At 31.4% G+C, this 13,000-nt stretch overlaps 1 protein-coding gene across 2 annotated transcripts; it reads right to left on the reverse strand.

Annotated features, from left to right (window-relative positions):
• Nucleotides 1-51: 51 nt before the first annotated feature.
• LOC106776195 (probable inactive receptor kinase At5g58300) lies at nt 52-4,676 on the reverse strand. 2 transcript variants are annotated; one of them, XM_022786900.1, is made up of 3 exons: nt 4,574-4,676; nt 1,064-2,417; nt 52-882 (listed from the first exon to the last, which is right to left on the reverse strand). In XM_022786900.1, exons 2-3 carry the CDS (start codon nt 2,409-2,411, stop codon nt 254-256), a joined length of 1,977 nt encoding a protein of 658 aa, XP_022642621.1. In that variant the 5' UTR covers nt 2,412-2,417; nt 4,574-4,676; the 3' UTR covers nt 52-253. The 2 variants fall into 2 exon arrangements, with proteins under 2 accessions (XP_022642621.1, XP_014519057.1); XM_014663571.2 differs by lacking the exon at nt 4,574-4,676 and adding an exon at nt 3,985-4,532 and having other exon boundaries at nt 53-882.
• Between the last annotated feature and the right edge of the window lie 8,324 nt (nt 4,677-13,000).

Below are 13,000 nucleotides of genomic sequence, written 5' to 3' on the forward strand. Positions count from 1 at the left end.
GTATTGTGACACGGCAACCTTTTTTCAGAACGTTGGCATGCTAGCGAAACATTCGATATTCAATTTTTCATAGGAAAATGTGCTTGCTTGAATGAAGATCATTAATTGAATGATGATGTTAATTAATACATAAGAATTCATGGAAAACAACCTACCTGCACGAGAAAATAACTCAAGAACAAGAAAAACATCTGTAAGAAATATTGAAGAAATGGACAGAGATTTGAACACAGTTTGAGAAAGCAAAGTTAATCTATGGAGTCTGAACATTTGAGTCCTTGGATTTATTTTCTTCAGAAGATGGTCGGTTCTCTGAGTCAGATTGCCGAATCTCTTCGATCATTCTTACTACTTCATCCATGTTAGGCCTCATATCTGGCACCTTGGCCACACAGGCCATGGCTATTTGCAACATCTGCACCATTTCTTCTTCAATGTTTTGGTACCTCATAAGCTCANCATCAAAAACTTCTGCAGTCCATTCTTCCCTAACAACAGACTGAACCCACCTAGGGAGATCAACCATGTCATCACGTCCAGGAGATTGCAGGGGAGCCTTCCCAGTAAGCATCTCAAGAAGGAGGACACCGAAGCTGTACACATCTGATTTATGAGAGTGTTTTCGGGTTTCAATCACCTCTGGAGCACGATAACCAGCAGCTCTAGAAGGAGTAGCAGGAATATTCATAAGAGGGGCAAGGCCAAAATCAGAAATGCAGCCATCATTATCTTGGTTGAGAAGAACATTTGAGGACTTGATGTTTCCATGTGAGAATTTGGGACCACCAACAGAATGAATGTGAGCAAGTCCTTTGGCACTTCCAAGGGATATTCTTATCCGGGACTCCCAGTCTAAGGGAGTTCTTCCACCTGTTCTTCCACCTGTAATGAAATTCAGATCAAGTTTAAGGCGAAGTAAAGTATTTTAGCTGGTTTTGGCAGATACAATAACATGAACAAGCCTACAAAAGGGGTAGCAAAAAACATATTTTCTACCAAAAATGAAAGAAAAAAGAGTTAACTTTAGAAGATCTGACAAAAACTAAGGAAAAGAAATGCATACCATGCAAGAGTGTGTGTAGGTTACCACCTAGGATATAGTCATAAACCAGAAGCTTTTCATCTTTTGAATAGTAATAAGCGCGAAGGGGTACAACATTTGTGTGTTGTCCAACTCTTCCCATAATTTCCATCTGCTGTTCAAAGTCCTTCTTCCCTACTACAACTTCTTTCAATCTTTTCACCACAACAGTCATTGACTCCTCCAGTATGGCCTTATAGGCAGTGCCATAACTACCCTTTCCCAGGACTTCAGCTGAAGCTCTCAGCAAATCCTCAAGATCAAAATTATAAGAACTGCCCTCAAAGAAAACCAACTTGTTCTTCTCAGGTTCTTGAACCCCACTCCCAAACTCTTCTTTTGGCTTCTCACCCCTGCCACCACCAGAACCCTTTCCTTTCATCACATTGGAACCTCCGCTGCCTTCTTTCTTTACACAGCAAATAACAATGACAAGAATAATAAAGAATAACACCACAGCTCCTCCAACACCAATTGCAATGATAGCTATTTTACTCAACTTGTATTTTGAGTTTTGTCTCCCTGGAGTTGATGATGGAGGTGGAGTCAAGGCAGGAGAAGGTCCAGGAGGAACCCCTGAGCACGGCTTTAGGGGAGGTCCACATAAAAGTGAGTTTCCTTCAAAGGAAGAATTTGGAAAACTCTGAAGACCTTTAGGAATAGAGCCATTCAAATGGTTGTAGCTTAAATTCAAAAGCCTAAGCTGAGTGATATTGAGATTAGGTATCTCTCCAGATAGGGAGTTGTTTTGGAGATTCAAACTAGTTAGTTCTGAAAAATTTTGAAATGTCTTAGGAATGCCACCGGTGAAGGAATTATATGACAAATCAAGCACAACAAGTTGGGGAGACAATGATGCAGGTATATCACCAGAAAGGTTGTTATGCTGGAGATAGAGATACTGAAGAGAAGGAAGAGAAGCAATGTCAGCAGGGAGATTTCCACTGAGTAGGTTGGACCTAAGGCTAATGATTTTGACAGCATCAAGCTTGCCAAGTGTATTTGATGGGATGGTGCCAACTAGTCCAACACCAGGAAGCCGAACATTAACAACACGAGTTCTATCTTCATTGCAAGTGATGCCTACCCATGATTCACAGACTGAGGTGGTTGGATTCCATGTAAGGTTTCGCCGGTGGGGGATAGCATTAGCAAAATCAAGAAGGGCTTGCTTATCTGAACTTAGATCAGCAATAACTAAAGGGAAAAGAATCACTATGACAAAAAGAAAAGAAATGTCTGAAGTTGAAGGAAACTTCATGGCGAGTTGTTTTCTGGAAGGAATAATACAGTGGCAATTCAATATGGAGTAAACTTTGCCAGCCATCATATGTTCCTGTGTTGGTACCATAACCATAAATCAGAAGTTAGGATCCAGTAGCATGATGAAATAAACAATGTATAACAAACCTAGGTGTTAGAAATTACGACATTGCAGAAAACAAAAGTTGAAACATAACCATTCACGATTAATAGAAAGGAAGCATATTGATTGCAGATCACCAAACAGATATGAAAAATTCAAGCCAAGGGTAAATTTTGCCTACTTGTAAGATCTTCACCATCAAGAGAGAGACACAGGGGAATGCATTTTCCATGATAAAAGAACATTAAAATAACACTGTAGTTTTATATATCAAGAGGTATACTACACCAGCAGATCATTAGATACAAATCAAAAGAAATTTTATTTCATAATTGAACCTTTAAGTGTCTTCTCTAGACTACTAATCCCCAAAAATTTCATAAGCATAGTGAAAAGGCTTAAGCAGAGTTCACTTTAGCTTCATTTGTAGAAACTTGATATCTATTGCAATAGTCACAATCCCTGTTTACAATATGCAAGGAGAATAGCAACAGACAGAAAATAGGGGGGGGGAACTATGACATTGAACAAAATTACTTGCATCAATCATGAGTTCAAAACATATCACATTACAACAATACCAGAAAAAGTAATCAAGACGGTCAAAATAGTCGCTTTAAGCATGTTCATCCCAAATTTTTGAGCAATTACAAAGAATAAGCAGCATTGAATACAATATGTCCAGAAAAATTTGGAAAGAGATGAAGTGAATAGTGTTAGGTTTGTCAAACTAACCAATCCCTTCTAATTTTACACGCATAAGATTGTACTCGACAACACAAAGAAAGATCAAGTTATAAAGAGAGTGAAATATGGCTGTTGCTAAAAGAGGAATACGATTCATGAAAAGCAAAACAGAAACTCTTAAGATTTTGGCAGAAAATGAAAAATGAGGGAGAAGTGAAGGAAAGGACAACATTTATTGTAAAATTAGCTTAGGCTCTAAGAAGTTAGGAGTAGGCTTTTTTAGCTCTGTTGTCACTATACGAATTATTTGATAACCACAACAAGCATTTCTGCTCTTTATTCTCTGAAACACATAATTTTCTAGCCGACCACAGCCAACGAAATTCCCTCCAGTTTTCCCCATTTTTTTTTTCCTTCCCAGAAAGTAAGATGAATGACTTGAATTTTGAAACAAATGAGTGCTCAGAGAACTGATTTTTTTTCTTCAAAAGCACACCCTTTTGATGGATTTTGACATAAATCACAAGATCAGAAACTGTCAAAGTAGTTCAACCACAAAATTTACAATAATGTGAAAAGTAAAAAAATTTAAAAAAATAAAATAAAAAAATCCTCAACTACCATCAGATCCTAAAAATCCAAAAACCAGGTTTTCAAAACACTGAAACTATCACCAAGAAGAAATCAAAACCTGCTTGGTAGCACATTCCACCCTCAATGTTGAGAAAAAAACAACAAAAAGAGCCCAGATTTAAATGTTAAATTAGGAGGATCATTGTACCACTGGATATCTATATACATACATACATATATATAGAGAGAGAGAACAGGCTTTTAAGTGAACAATCACCTGAAAGGAAGCATGGGAGAGTTGAGAAGCATGAACTAGTCTCAGAATTCAGCAATTGAGAGAAATGAAAGAGCAAATGAAGTAGCTAACAGTGGCTGAGGCAGAAATTGGAGTTGGTGGGGGTGCTTGAGCTTGGGTAATGAAGTGGTTGTCGGTAGCAAGTTGTTAGAATAAGAGCATTGATATCAAAATCTGAAGGTGGGTTTGATTGTGAGGAGCATGTAGCACAGCGAGAGGCCATAAAGGCAGGGAATTTGGATGAAATTGAGGAGCATTTTTTGCTAAAAGCTCATGGTAGCAGCAGAAAGAACAGCAAGGTACAGAATGCAGAAGCTTCATAAAAAGGGTTGGAGAAAGTGACTAAATTTTTTGTTTTTGCTGATAAAATAAAGAAAGAAGAAACAATAATAAAATTGACAGCACAGCAACGCAATGCAGAATGGACGCTATCCTTCTCTTTCTTGACCTAACCCAGACCCCAAGAGAGAAAGTTTCAGACTTTCTTCAATTCTTCATTTATTCATTTAATATTGGAACTGAAAGTTTGAGCTTTGAGTGAGAAGAGAGAGAAAAGACAGTGCACACGTACTATGATTATCTGTGATCACGACCTCTTCAACGGCAAACATGGAAATGTATTTTATGTCTTACATCACTTCACTGCACTTCTATGCTTTTGCCAAAACAATTACACAACATCAAAATTCACAAAAACACTTTTATATTCTTTTTTCTAATACTTTTCTCTCCTTTCTTAGATTTTCCAACCATTTTTCTAAGCTATCTACAAATTACAAACTAAATTTTCAATATATATATATATATTGAAAGGTAGTTTGGTTCAAACATGTGGAGTAATAAATCTGAATATCTCTTTCAAAAGAATTTATACACATGGATTTTGATCCGTCTAAAACTCTCTTTTCTTCACACTTACGTTACAAATCTTAATAATAAATATTTTAGTATTTTTTATATTATTTAATTACAAATATACTCTTTATTTTATATATTATTAAATATTACAAAAAATATGAACAACTTATGGTTATATCATATAATTTTATATCAATAATAAAAAATATATAGAGTAATAAGACATTTTCAGTGTTCCAACCTATATTCAGACCTTATAATATTGATGGAAAATATTGATCGAAAATATATATTTAAAAATGTATTAAATGACATAATTTTTAATTTTTTTCTCTTTTTTATAATAATAGTAGCGTAAGTTTTTTTTTCAAATGAAAACTATTTAGTTTTCTATTTTTAATATAACATAAAAGATTTATTTATTATTATTAACATTTATGTATTATATTTGTTGTTATTTGTCTCTATTTTTTCTCTTCATATTTATTAAATTGAGAGTATAACTGAAAAAGAAATATTATTATCTTCATATTTTAAAAATAACAACTAAAAGAAAATGTTGTAAAAAACTGACTATTAAAAAGACAGATGGAATATAAATTATACTTTATTCTAAAATAACGTTCATTTGAAACTTTTTTATAAAAATTACAAACAATATAAATATAAAACTTATTAAAAATATAATCATTCTATTGATAAATAGAATATTGTCATCGATTTCGCGTAAGAATAAAAAATAGTATTTCATTGAAAACTGAAAGTATCACTTAGTTTTAAAAGTTTAGGATGAAGTTATTTTAAAATGAAGAAAATAAAACATTATATTACTATATTTGTGACCCGTTTATCAGTTATATCTTTATGCTTGTAATTTTGTTATTATATATTATTTCGTATTTTTTTTCTTAATTTTTTTTTTTGGCTTTTTCGTTTATTTCTATACTTGTGATGTTACACTAAAAAGGCAAGATTGAAAAAGTCTTCAAAAATGATTTCCAGTTACTTAAAGACCACCTTTAATTAGTGTGTAAATTTGGTCGGCACTTGCGTTAACTTCACGGATGAACTATAATTTGTATCAATAAAAATAATATTTATTCTAATTTTGTAAATAATTTACTTTACACTAGCTAACTTAATTTTCATTACCTAGCGGCAAAATAAAAATCCAGAACTTCCATTTTTGTGCGTAAGAAAATTAAGCTGGGAAAAGAAGTTTTTAACTTTGCTTTCACTTTCATGTTCTTTCATCCTTTTCATCTTTATTACTGTCAATTAATGACTTTGGATGCTAACTAAAGGTTGTGAATGTCTTTATTACATTCCTAGAAAATAATTTTTCACCAATATCACATGCATCAAGTGACCAACACATTTATTTGGGGTTTTTCCTTTACAACATATTTCATTTTTGGTGTCAACACTAGTGTAAAAACGTTGTTTAACGTCACCCATCAGACATCAAATTCGTGATAAATTGACGTCTATTATTGCACGATGACATTATCATAAATATATTGGTAAACTAGATGTCTGTTTCGATGTTAGGCGACGTCTATGACATGATAGACGTCGCACCTGCCTCGAACCGACGTCAAATTGCCTGAGGTATGTGATAAGACAGACAATTTGACGTCGTCTAGAAAAGGGCACCGACGTGCCAGCCTCTGACAGGAAATCAAACGTCAAACGGTTCAACTTCAGACGAGGAATAGACGTCGGATCCCCTGAACAAGCGACGTCGACTGGAGCTACAATTAATGTTGTTCACCTAATTCCCAGGCGCTTAGACGTCACGTGGTCAAACGACGACGTCTAAGGCCTATCTGGAAGGCGGGAAGACAAAAAATCCTTAAATTTAGACGTTGGTTCAGAACGTAATCGACGTCTACGTTCCTATAATTGAATATTTTCACCAAATTCGAGGGTTTTAGACGTCGGCTAGGAGGGGCACCGACGTGAATTACCCTGACAGGAAATCAAGCGTCAATATTTTCAGCTTCTTTAAGAAGAATAGACGTCGGATCCCAATCAAACACTAACGTCTATAGACGTCGGTTTCTGGCGCAACCGATGCCCAATTTCATTTTAAATAAACCGCAGACCCTTCTAACCACTCAGATTTTGATCGCATCTTCATCTCTTCTCCTTTTTCTCTGGTTCTCCTCTTCTTTTACTCCCTTGCGCACCTCTACTTTTTATCTCTTCCGGCATTGCATTGTATTTTGTCATAACGTCATTGTCTTCGTCCTCTCCTTTTTCTCTCTTCATCCCAAGTGCGTGGTTTTTTCTTATGCTTACCGTTTAAACTTTCTTTAGTTTTTTATCAATTATCTTGTCGTTCAACTGATTAAAATTTTTTTTGTGTTGTGTTTTAGTACAGTTTTGATCCACTCTTTCGGTAACATAGTGCAACATTCTCCCTTTGTTGGTTTCCTCACTAAAAGAGTGGCGATCTTTTGAGTTTTCTAGTTCTTCCGACCCAAAATGGAACTTGGGTCCTTGTCTACTTCTCGACACCGTAATTTTTTTCTGTTGCGGTTGAATAATTGGAAGTACCCATGGACCCAGGTTTTGGGTTGAAAGAACTAGAAGATTCAAAAGACGCAAGCTTTTTTTGTGGGGAAACTAGCGAGAGGAGAGTGTTGCACAATGCTATCGAAAAGTCTGAATCAAAACTGCACTAAAACACAAAGTCGTTGTTAGACGTCGGTTAAATCCATGCCCGACGTCTATAACATCATAGATGTCGGTTAGTGTCATTTTAAACCTCTTTATATATTCAAGTTGACGTCGGTTTAATCATAGGTGGACGTCTATATAGATATTGGTTTGAGTAAAAGCAGACGTCTATATAGATGTCGGTGGATATCGTTAACTGACGTTTATATAGACGTTGGTTCTGACGAATTTCGACGTCCCATAGACGTCACCCGTTTAGACGTCGGTTGTAAAAGTGACGTTAAAAGCCCAAATTAACCGACGTTAAACAGCGTTTTTTGCACTAGTGCAATATTTACTATACATATGTTTCTTTCACACACTTTGTTTATTTATTGGTTACAAAATTATTACATCATACAAAAACAACATATAATGTCACGTGTTCAACGTCTAACTACTTAATAGCCAATGTTAAAAATATCAGTGACATTTTTGTAAATTGTTGTTTAGAATTGTAATTAGACATCAATTTGTTATAAGACGTCAAATATTGAGAAGTTCGACATCTTATTGGATAAATTTTGTAAAAATGTTTGGTGTGCAGATGAAAATGTATTTACATATGACGTCAAATGTCCTAGAATTGAACGTCAAAATGATTATAAACGTCAAATACCCTAACGTTAAACACCAAAAGGTTAGTGAGCGAGACTCTCTTCTTTGCTCAAACTTTTCTGAAACGAAGTTTAACGACCATCACATGTAATTTTTCTTTCATTTGATACAAATGCATGTTAATTAACTACTTTAGGTATTGTTTCCATTTGTTTTGACCGATTATTTTCGTATTATTGTCCTTCATAGGCGTATTCTGCTTTCTCTCTTACTAGTGACAACACTTTTTTTCGACGAACCTACCATTTAAAGGTTAGCTTTCTTTTTCATTTTGAATAACTTATTTTTTGAACTTGTTTGTTATTTTTTTTGTTGAACTTGTTTGTTGTTGTTGTTTGGTTGAACTTGTTTGATTGAATTTGTTTTTTGTTTGTTATTGTCTGTTGATACTACACTACATGTTTATAGTTTATGCTTTATAAAATACCAAAAATTGAAATTCATTGTTTTTCTACTTTTCAGGTCTTGTAAAATTGTAAAAAATAGTCATAATTAATTAAAAAGAACAAAGCAAAATTATTTGGGAATATCAAATTATTTTATGTCCAATGTGAATCAATGTAAATTAACATCGAATTTTTAAATTTGATGTCAATTTAACGTCTTCTAATATGATGTCAACCTCTAATTTGACGTGAAATGTCAAAAACACCGTTATAAGATATTTTTGTACTGGATTGTTATTTATTTGTATAAGAACTTGGACACATCTTAATAATTAGTGGTAAGAATTTATTTTAATATTAACGTTTTTCATGTATCTATTATGTAAAAAAAAAATAATTAACATTTGAAGAGGATTAGTTTTAGTTATATATTTTTGTTTCGAATATAGAATTGAGGTAAACCCTTCAGAATCTAGTGAGTTATCTAAGACTTAAAAGCAGTTTTGAAATCCAAATTCTAGTGCTATCATTTGTTAAAATAGTTTAGAGGTATATGAAAAGGATAATGATATTTAGACAATATTTTTTTGACAACATTTGAACATTGATTACGTGTCAAATCTGTTATTGGTCAAAAATCACTCCACAATCAATAATAATAATCATAAACATTATTGTGGAGTGATTTTTGACCAATACATATTGACACGTAATCAATGTTCAAATGTTGTCAAAAAAATGTTGTCTAAATATCATTATCCGAAAAGGATAATACCATTCTAGTTTATAAATATCGATCTAATTAAGGGTATACTTAACCTCTAAATTTATTAACATTAAAATTAATTATTGTAACTTATGACCAATCAGTTTTGGTTTCAAGTCAACCGATCCTGATGATTAAATTGTTCGAGTAATGATTAATTATCCAATTTATAAATAAAAGAATGATCATACCATAAAATTTTGTTTCATTTGCAATTTTCCTTCTCATCTATTCTAGTTTGAACCTAACATAACAAAATGCCATGCTAAAAAATCGAAAGCAAAACATGTGTATGATCGACCTATTTTTATAAAACAATAATAGCTCTTTTAAATTATTACAAACATTCTTGGTCGTTCCATTTGAGTTTTTTCTTTTTCCGCATCAATACAAGAATTAACCAATTTTATTTAAGTTTAGCTCAATTTGTTTAAGTATTATATATTATCCGACAAAATTTGAGAAAATTAGAAAAATAGGGAAAAAAAAGTGAAGATATATAATATATAGGTCTATTTTATGGTAAGGTTGTTTTACTCAAATCAAGAAAAATATTTAATTATGATATTTTAATATAATTTTCAATAAACAACTTATTATACTTTTTTTCAGATTTCTCTCTTCAAACAATTTTCAATGTATAAGAAAAATAGAAATAAAGATATAATCGAAAAATAATATTATAATGAAATTTAAAAAACGACCGATAAAAGTAACAATTTTTTTCTTTTAAAAAAACTATAACATATAAATAAATCGAGTATTTGTCTAGTTTACTTTGTTTTATTTGGGTGCATTATTTGATCCGAGTAGTACTGACTTTAACTAGTTTTTGTAAATACGTTATAAGAAAATTTATTAAATAAAAAATTATTTTGCTAAAAATATAACTTTTAATACCGTTTATATTTAATGAGTAATAAATTTATTATAGGAAGATTTAAAGTTAAATTACTATTTGATGTCTATTTATATATTAATTTATTTATTTTTATTTTATTATAAATAATTAATTGATTCTCTTCATTTTTAAAATCTTATTCATTTCTGTAACACGGTTTAAATTTTTAAACCTGTCATCTTATTTTATGTATACAAATAATTAACGTTAATTTTTGCAATGGGATTTGGAAAGATTATTACATCAATTTTAAAAGTAAGGGACTATTATAAAATATTTAACAATAAAAAACGTAAATTTAATTATCAAATAAAGAGATAGACTAAATTAATAATAATATATTAAAATTGAGCCTTCTTTATTTGCCGTCATATTTTGAATAAGAATATTTTTATGGAGAAATCTGGTGAGAAATAAGAAGAAAAATCATTTTCATATAAAAGTAGTAATTAACATGAATTGAATTTTTTTAAAAGGTTGATTAAAATTCAATTTTACAACTACAATAAAACGAAGATACGAGGAAACCAATTAAACCAAAGAAAAATAAAAGGTGATATTGTTTGCTTTGAGTGAAAACCTTACAAATTTATTTTTAATATTATTTCAAAAGATTTCTTATTAATGAAAATATTTTAAGTATATATAAACTTATATTTAATTTTTTTTATCCTATGAAACTTTGTTTGTACTCTAATATAGCTAACATCAAATTAATGAGTCTGCATCTTATTATACTTTTTTGTTGTGAAATAGGTCAATGGAATCTCTCGATAGAAATTGAAATTGCAATCTAAAATTGTCTTTAACTACCATTTGAAAGAATATTGATGGAAAAAGAAAGGAACCTTTTCAAATTTAAAAATTGTTTTTTATCACAATTTGTCTTTAGTTGTAGTGAACAGAATATTATAGACAAATATAATAAGACAAGACTAACTATTAACAACACAGAATTAAATCATACACAAGTTCAAGTTATTAGTATTTTTCTTTTAAGTACATGACGGAATAAAATAATCTATATGAAAAGAGAAAATGTAGTTTAACTATATTATTTTGGGTTATTTTAGAGTTTTTGGATGTACGTGCACTTTTTTAATAAAAGTATATGACTTGCATATTCCATATGTAGAAAAAATATATCAAATACTTCATTATAGTAATCCAAGAATTGATTAATTATCCTTCTTCTTTGTGTGTATTTATGTATTATATTTGCATTTTTCTGTAAAGATACTATGTTCATGCAATAAAAAATGTTATTTTTCCATTTTTTTTAAATGATTTATATTTAAATAATCTCATTCTTTTCTTTAATTTTTTTTCCTTTACTCTTTATATTGCTTCACTTTATATCATCCTATCCAAAGTGGAAAGGAGAAGCCAGTTTAGCTGTAAAGAGATTGAGGGAGTATAAGAAAAAAAAAAGGAAAATAAACGGAATGAGTGTAAAATAAAATTGTTTGATTAAACTATAAAAATGAAGGAAAAATATAAACATTTATGTGTGTAGTTGGAAGGAAGAGAAAAACAAAACACATTGTTTTAGGTTTTGATGATAACTCTAAAAATCATTGTCGTTTGTTTAAATCTTTAGCGACAATTAAAACAACGTCAATTTAAATACCGTCACTATAAGTCTATTTTAATCGTCGTTGATAAACCAACTTGTAATCGTGTATGAATCTCGATAGATGTTGGTATATCATACTCGTGCTTTACTCAGTCACATGATGGACCTAAGTCCATTCCATATAACAAGGTTAGTTCACATAAAAAATGATATCTTCTAAACCAATTATTGTTATAGAAACCTCCATCGACTTACACTACCTAAGATTGTTCTCTGTATGAATTGTAATACTTAGTAGAGTCTATATAATCTTCTCTAGAATCCCTATTCAATACACCACAACAAAGTAATTTCACTTTCATCACAACAATTATATATATCAAACACTCATAATTCCATTTGGTTCATACATTATAATCACTCCTGGTCCACTTATCACAACATTTCATATATCAATTATTCTTATACTCATAAACAACTAAAACATCAGAACCCTTGAACCCCTTTCTCATTGAGCGACTCTATGGCTCACTTAGTGATTAAGCACTCAAAGAAATTTCTTTATAAATTTGCTAAGTGAGTGTTTTGTTTGCTCAACAAATAGAACCATTGGGAGCAGTTTTCACAAATTTGTCCAACAAGTTTTATCTCAATCAACGAGTTTTTATCTTGACCAACAAGTTTTATCTCACCCAACGAGCAAGACTCCATGCTTCTCTTATTTTCAAATAAAGCACTCTCGAACGATAAGTGATTCACTCGCACAATGAATGAAACTTCCCCTACATCTCCGACTTCATGAATTATGCTCACACTCAACAAATAGATCACTCGTCCAACAAATCTACATAATTTAAAACTCATATCAGATTGGTGAGCCTAACCAATGGATCTCAATAGATAATTTCTTATATTTGAGATCTCTAAAATAGATTATACAAGTATAAAATATATCAATTGAGTCAAATTTCTCAATCCTTGGAATAAACTTCCCATCAAACACATATTAATTTATCTAGAATATCATTACAAACCTTTCACCAATTCATATATCCAGCAATTAAAAATATCATCATACATTAGTTCAGTTACTTTCAATCACAACTCAGTAACAATCATACAATCATTTTTTTAAATGACCAACTTCTCACTCATTTTAAGATACACTT

Source organism: Vigna radiata, chromosome 10, assembly GCF_000741045.1.
Source record: "Vigna radiata var. radiata cultivar VC1973A chromosome 10, Vradiata_ver6, whole genome shotgun sequence".
Taxonomy (NCBI): domain Eukaryota; kingdom Viridiplantae; phylum Streptophyta; class Magnoliopsida; order Fabales; family Fabaceae; genus Vigna; species Vigna radiata.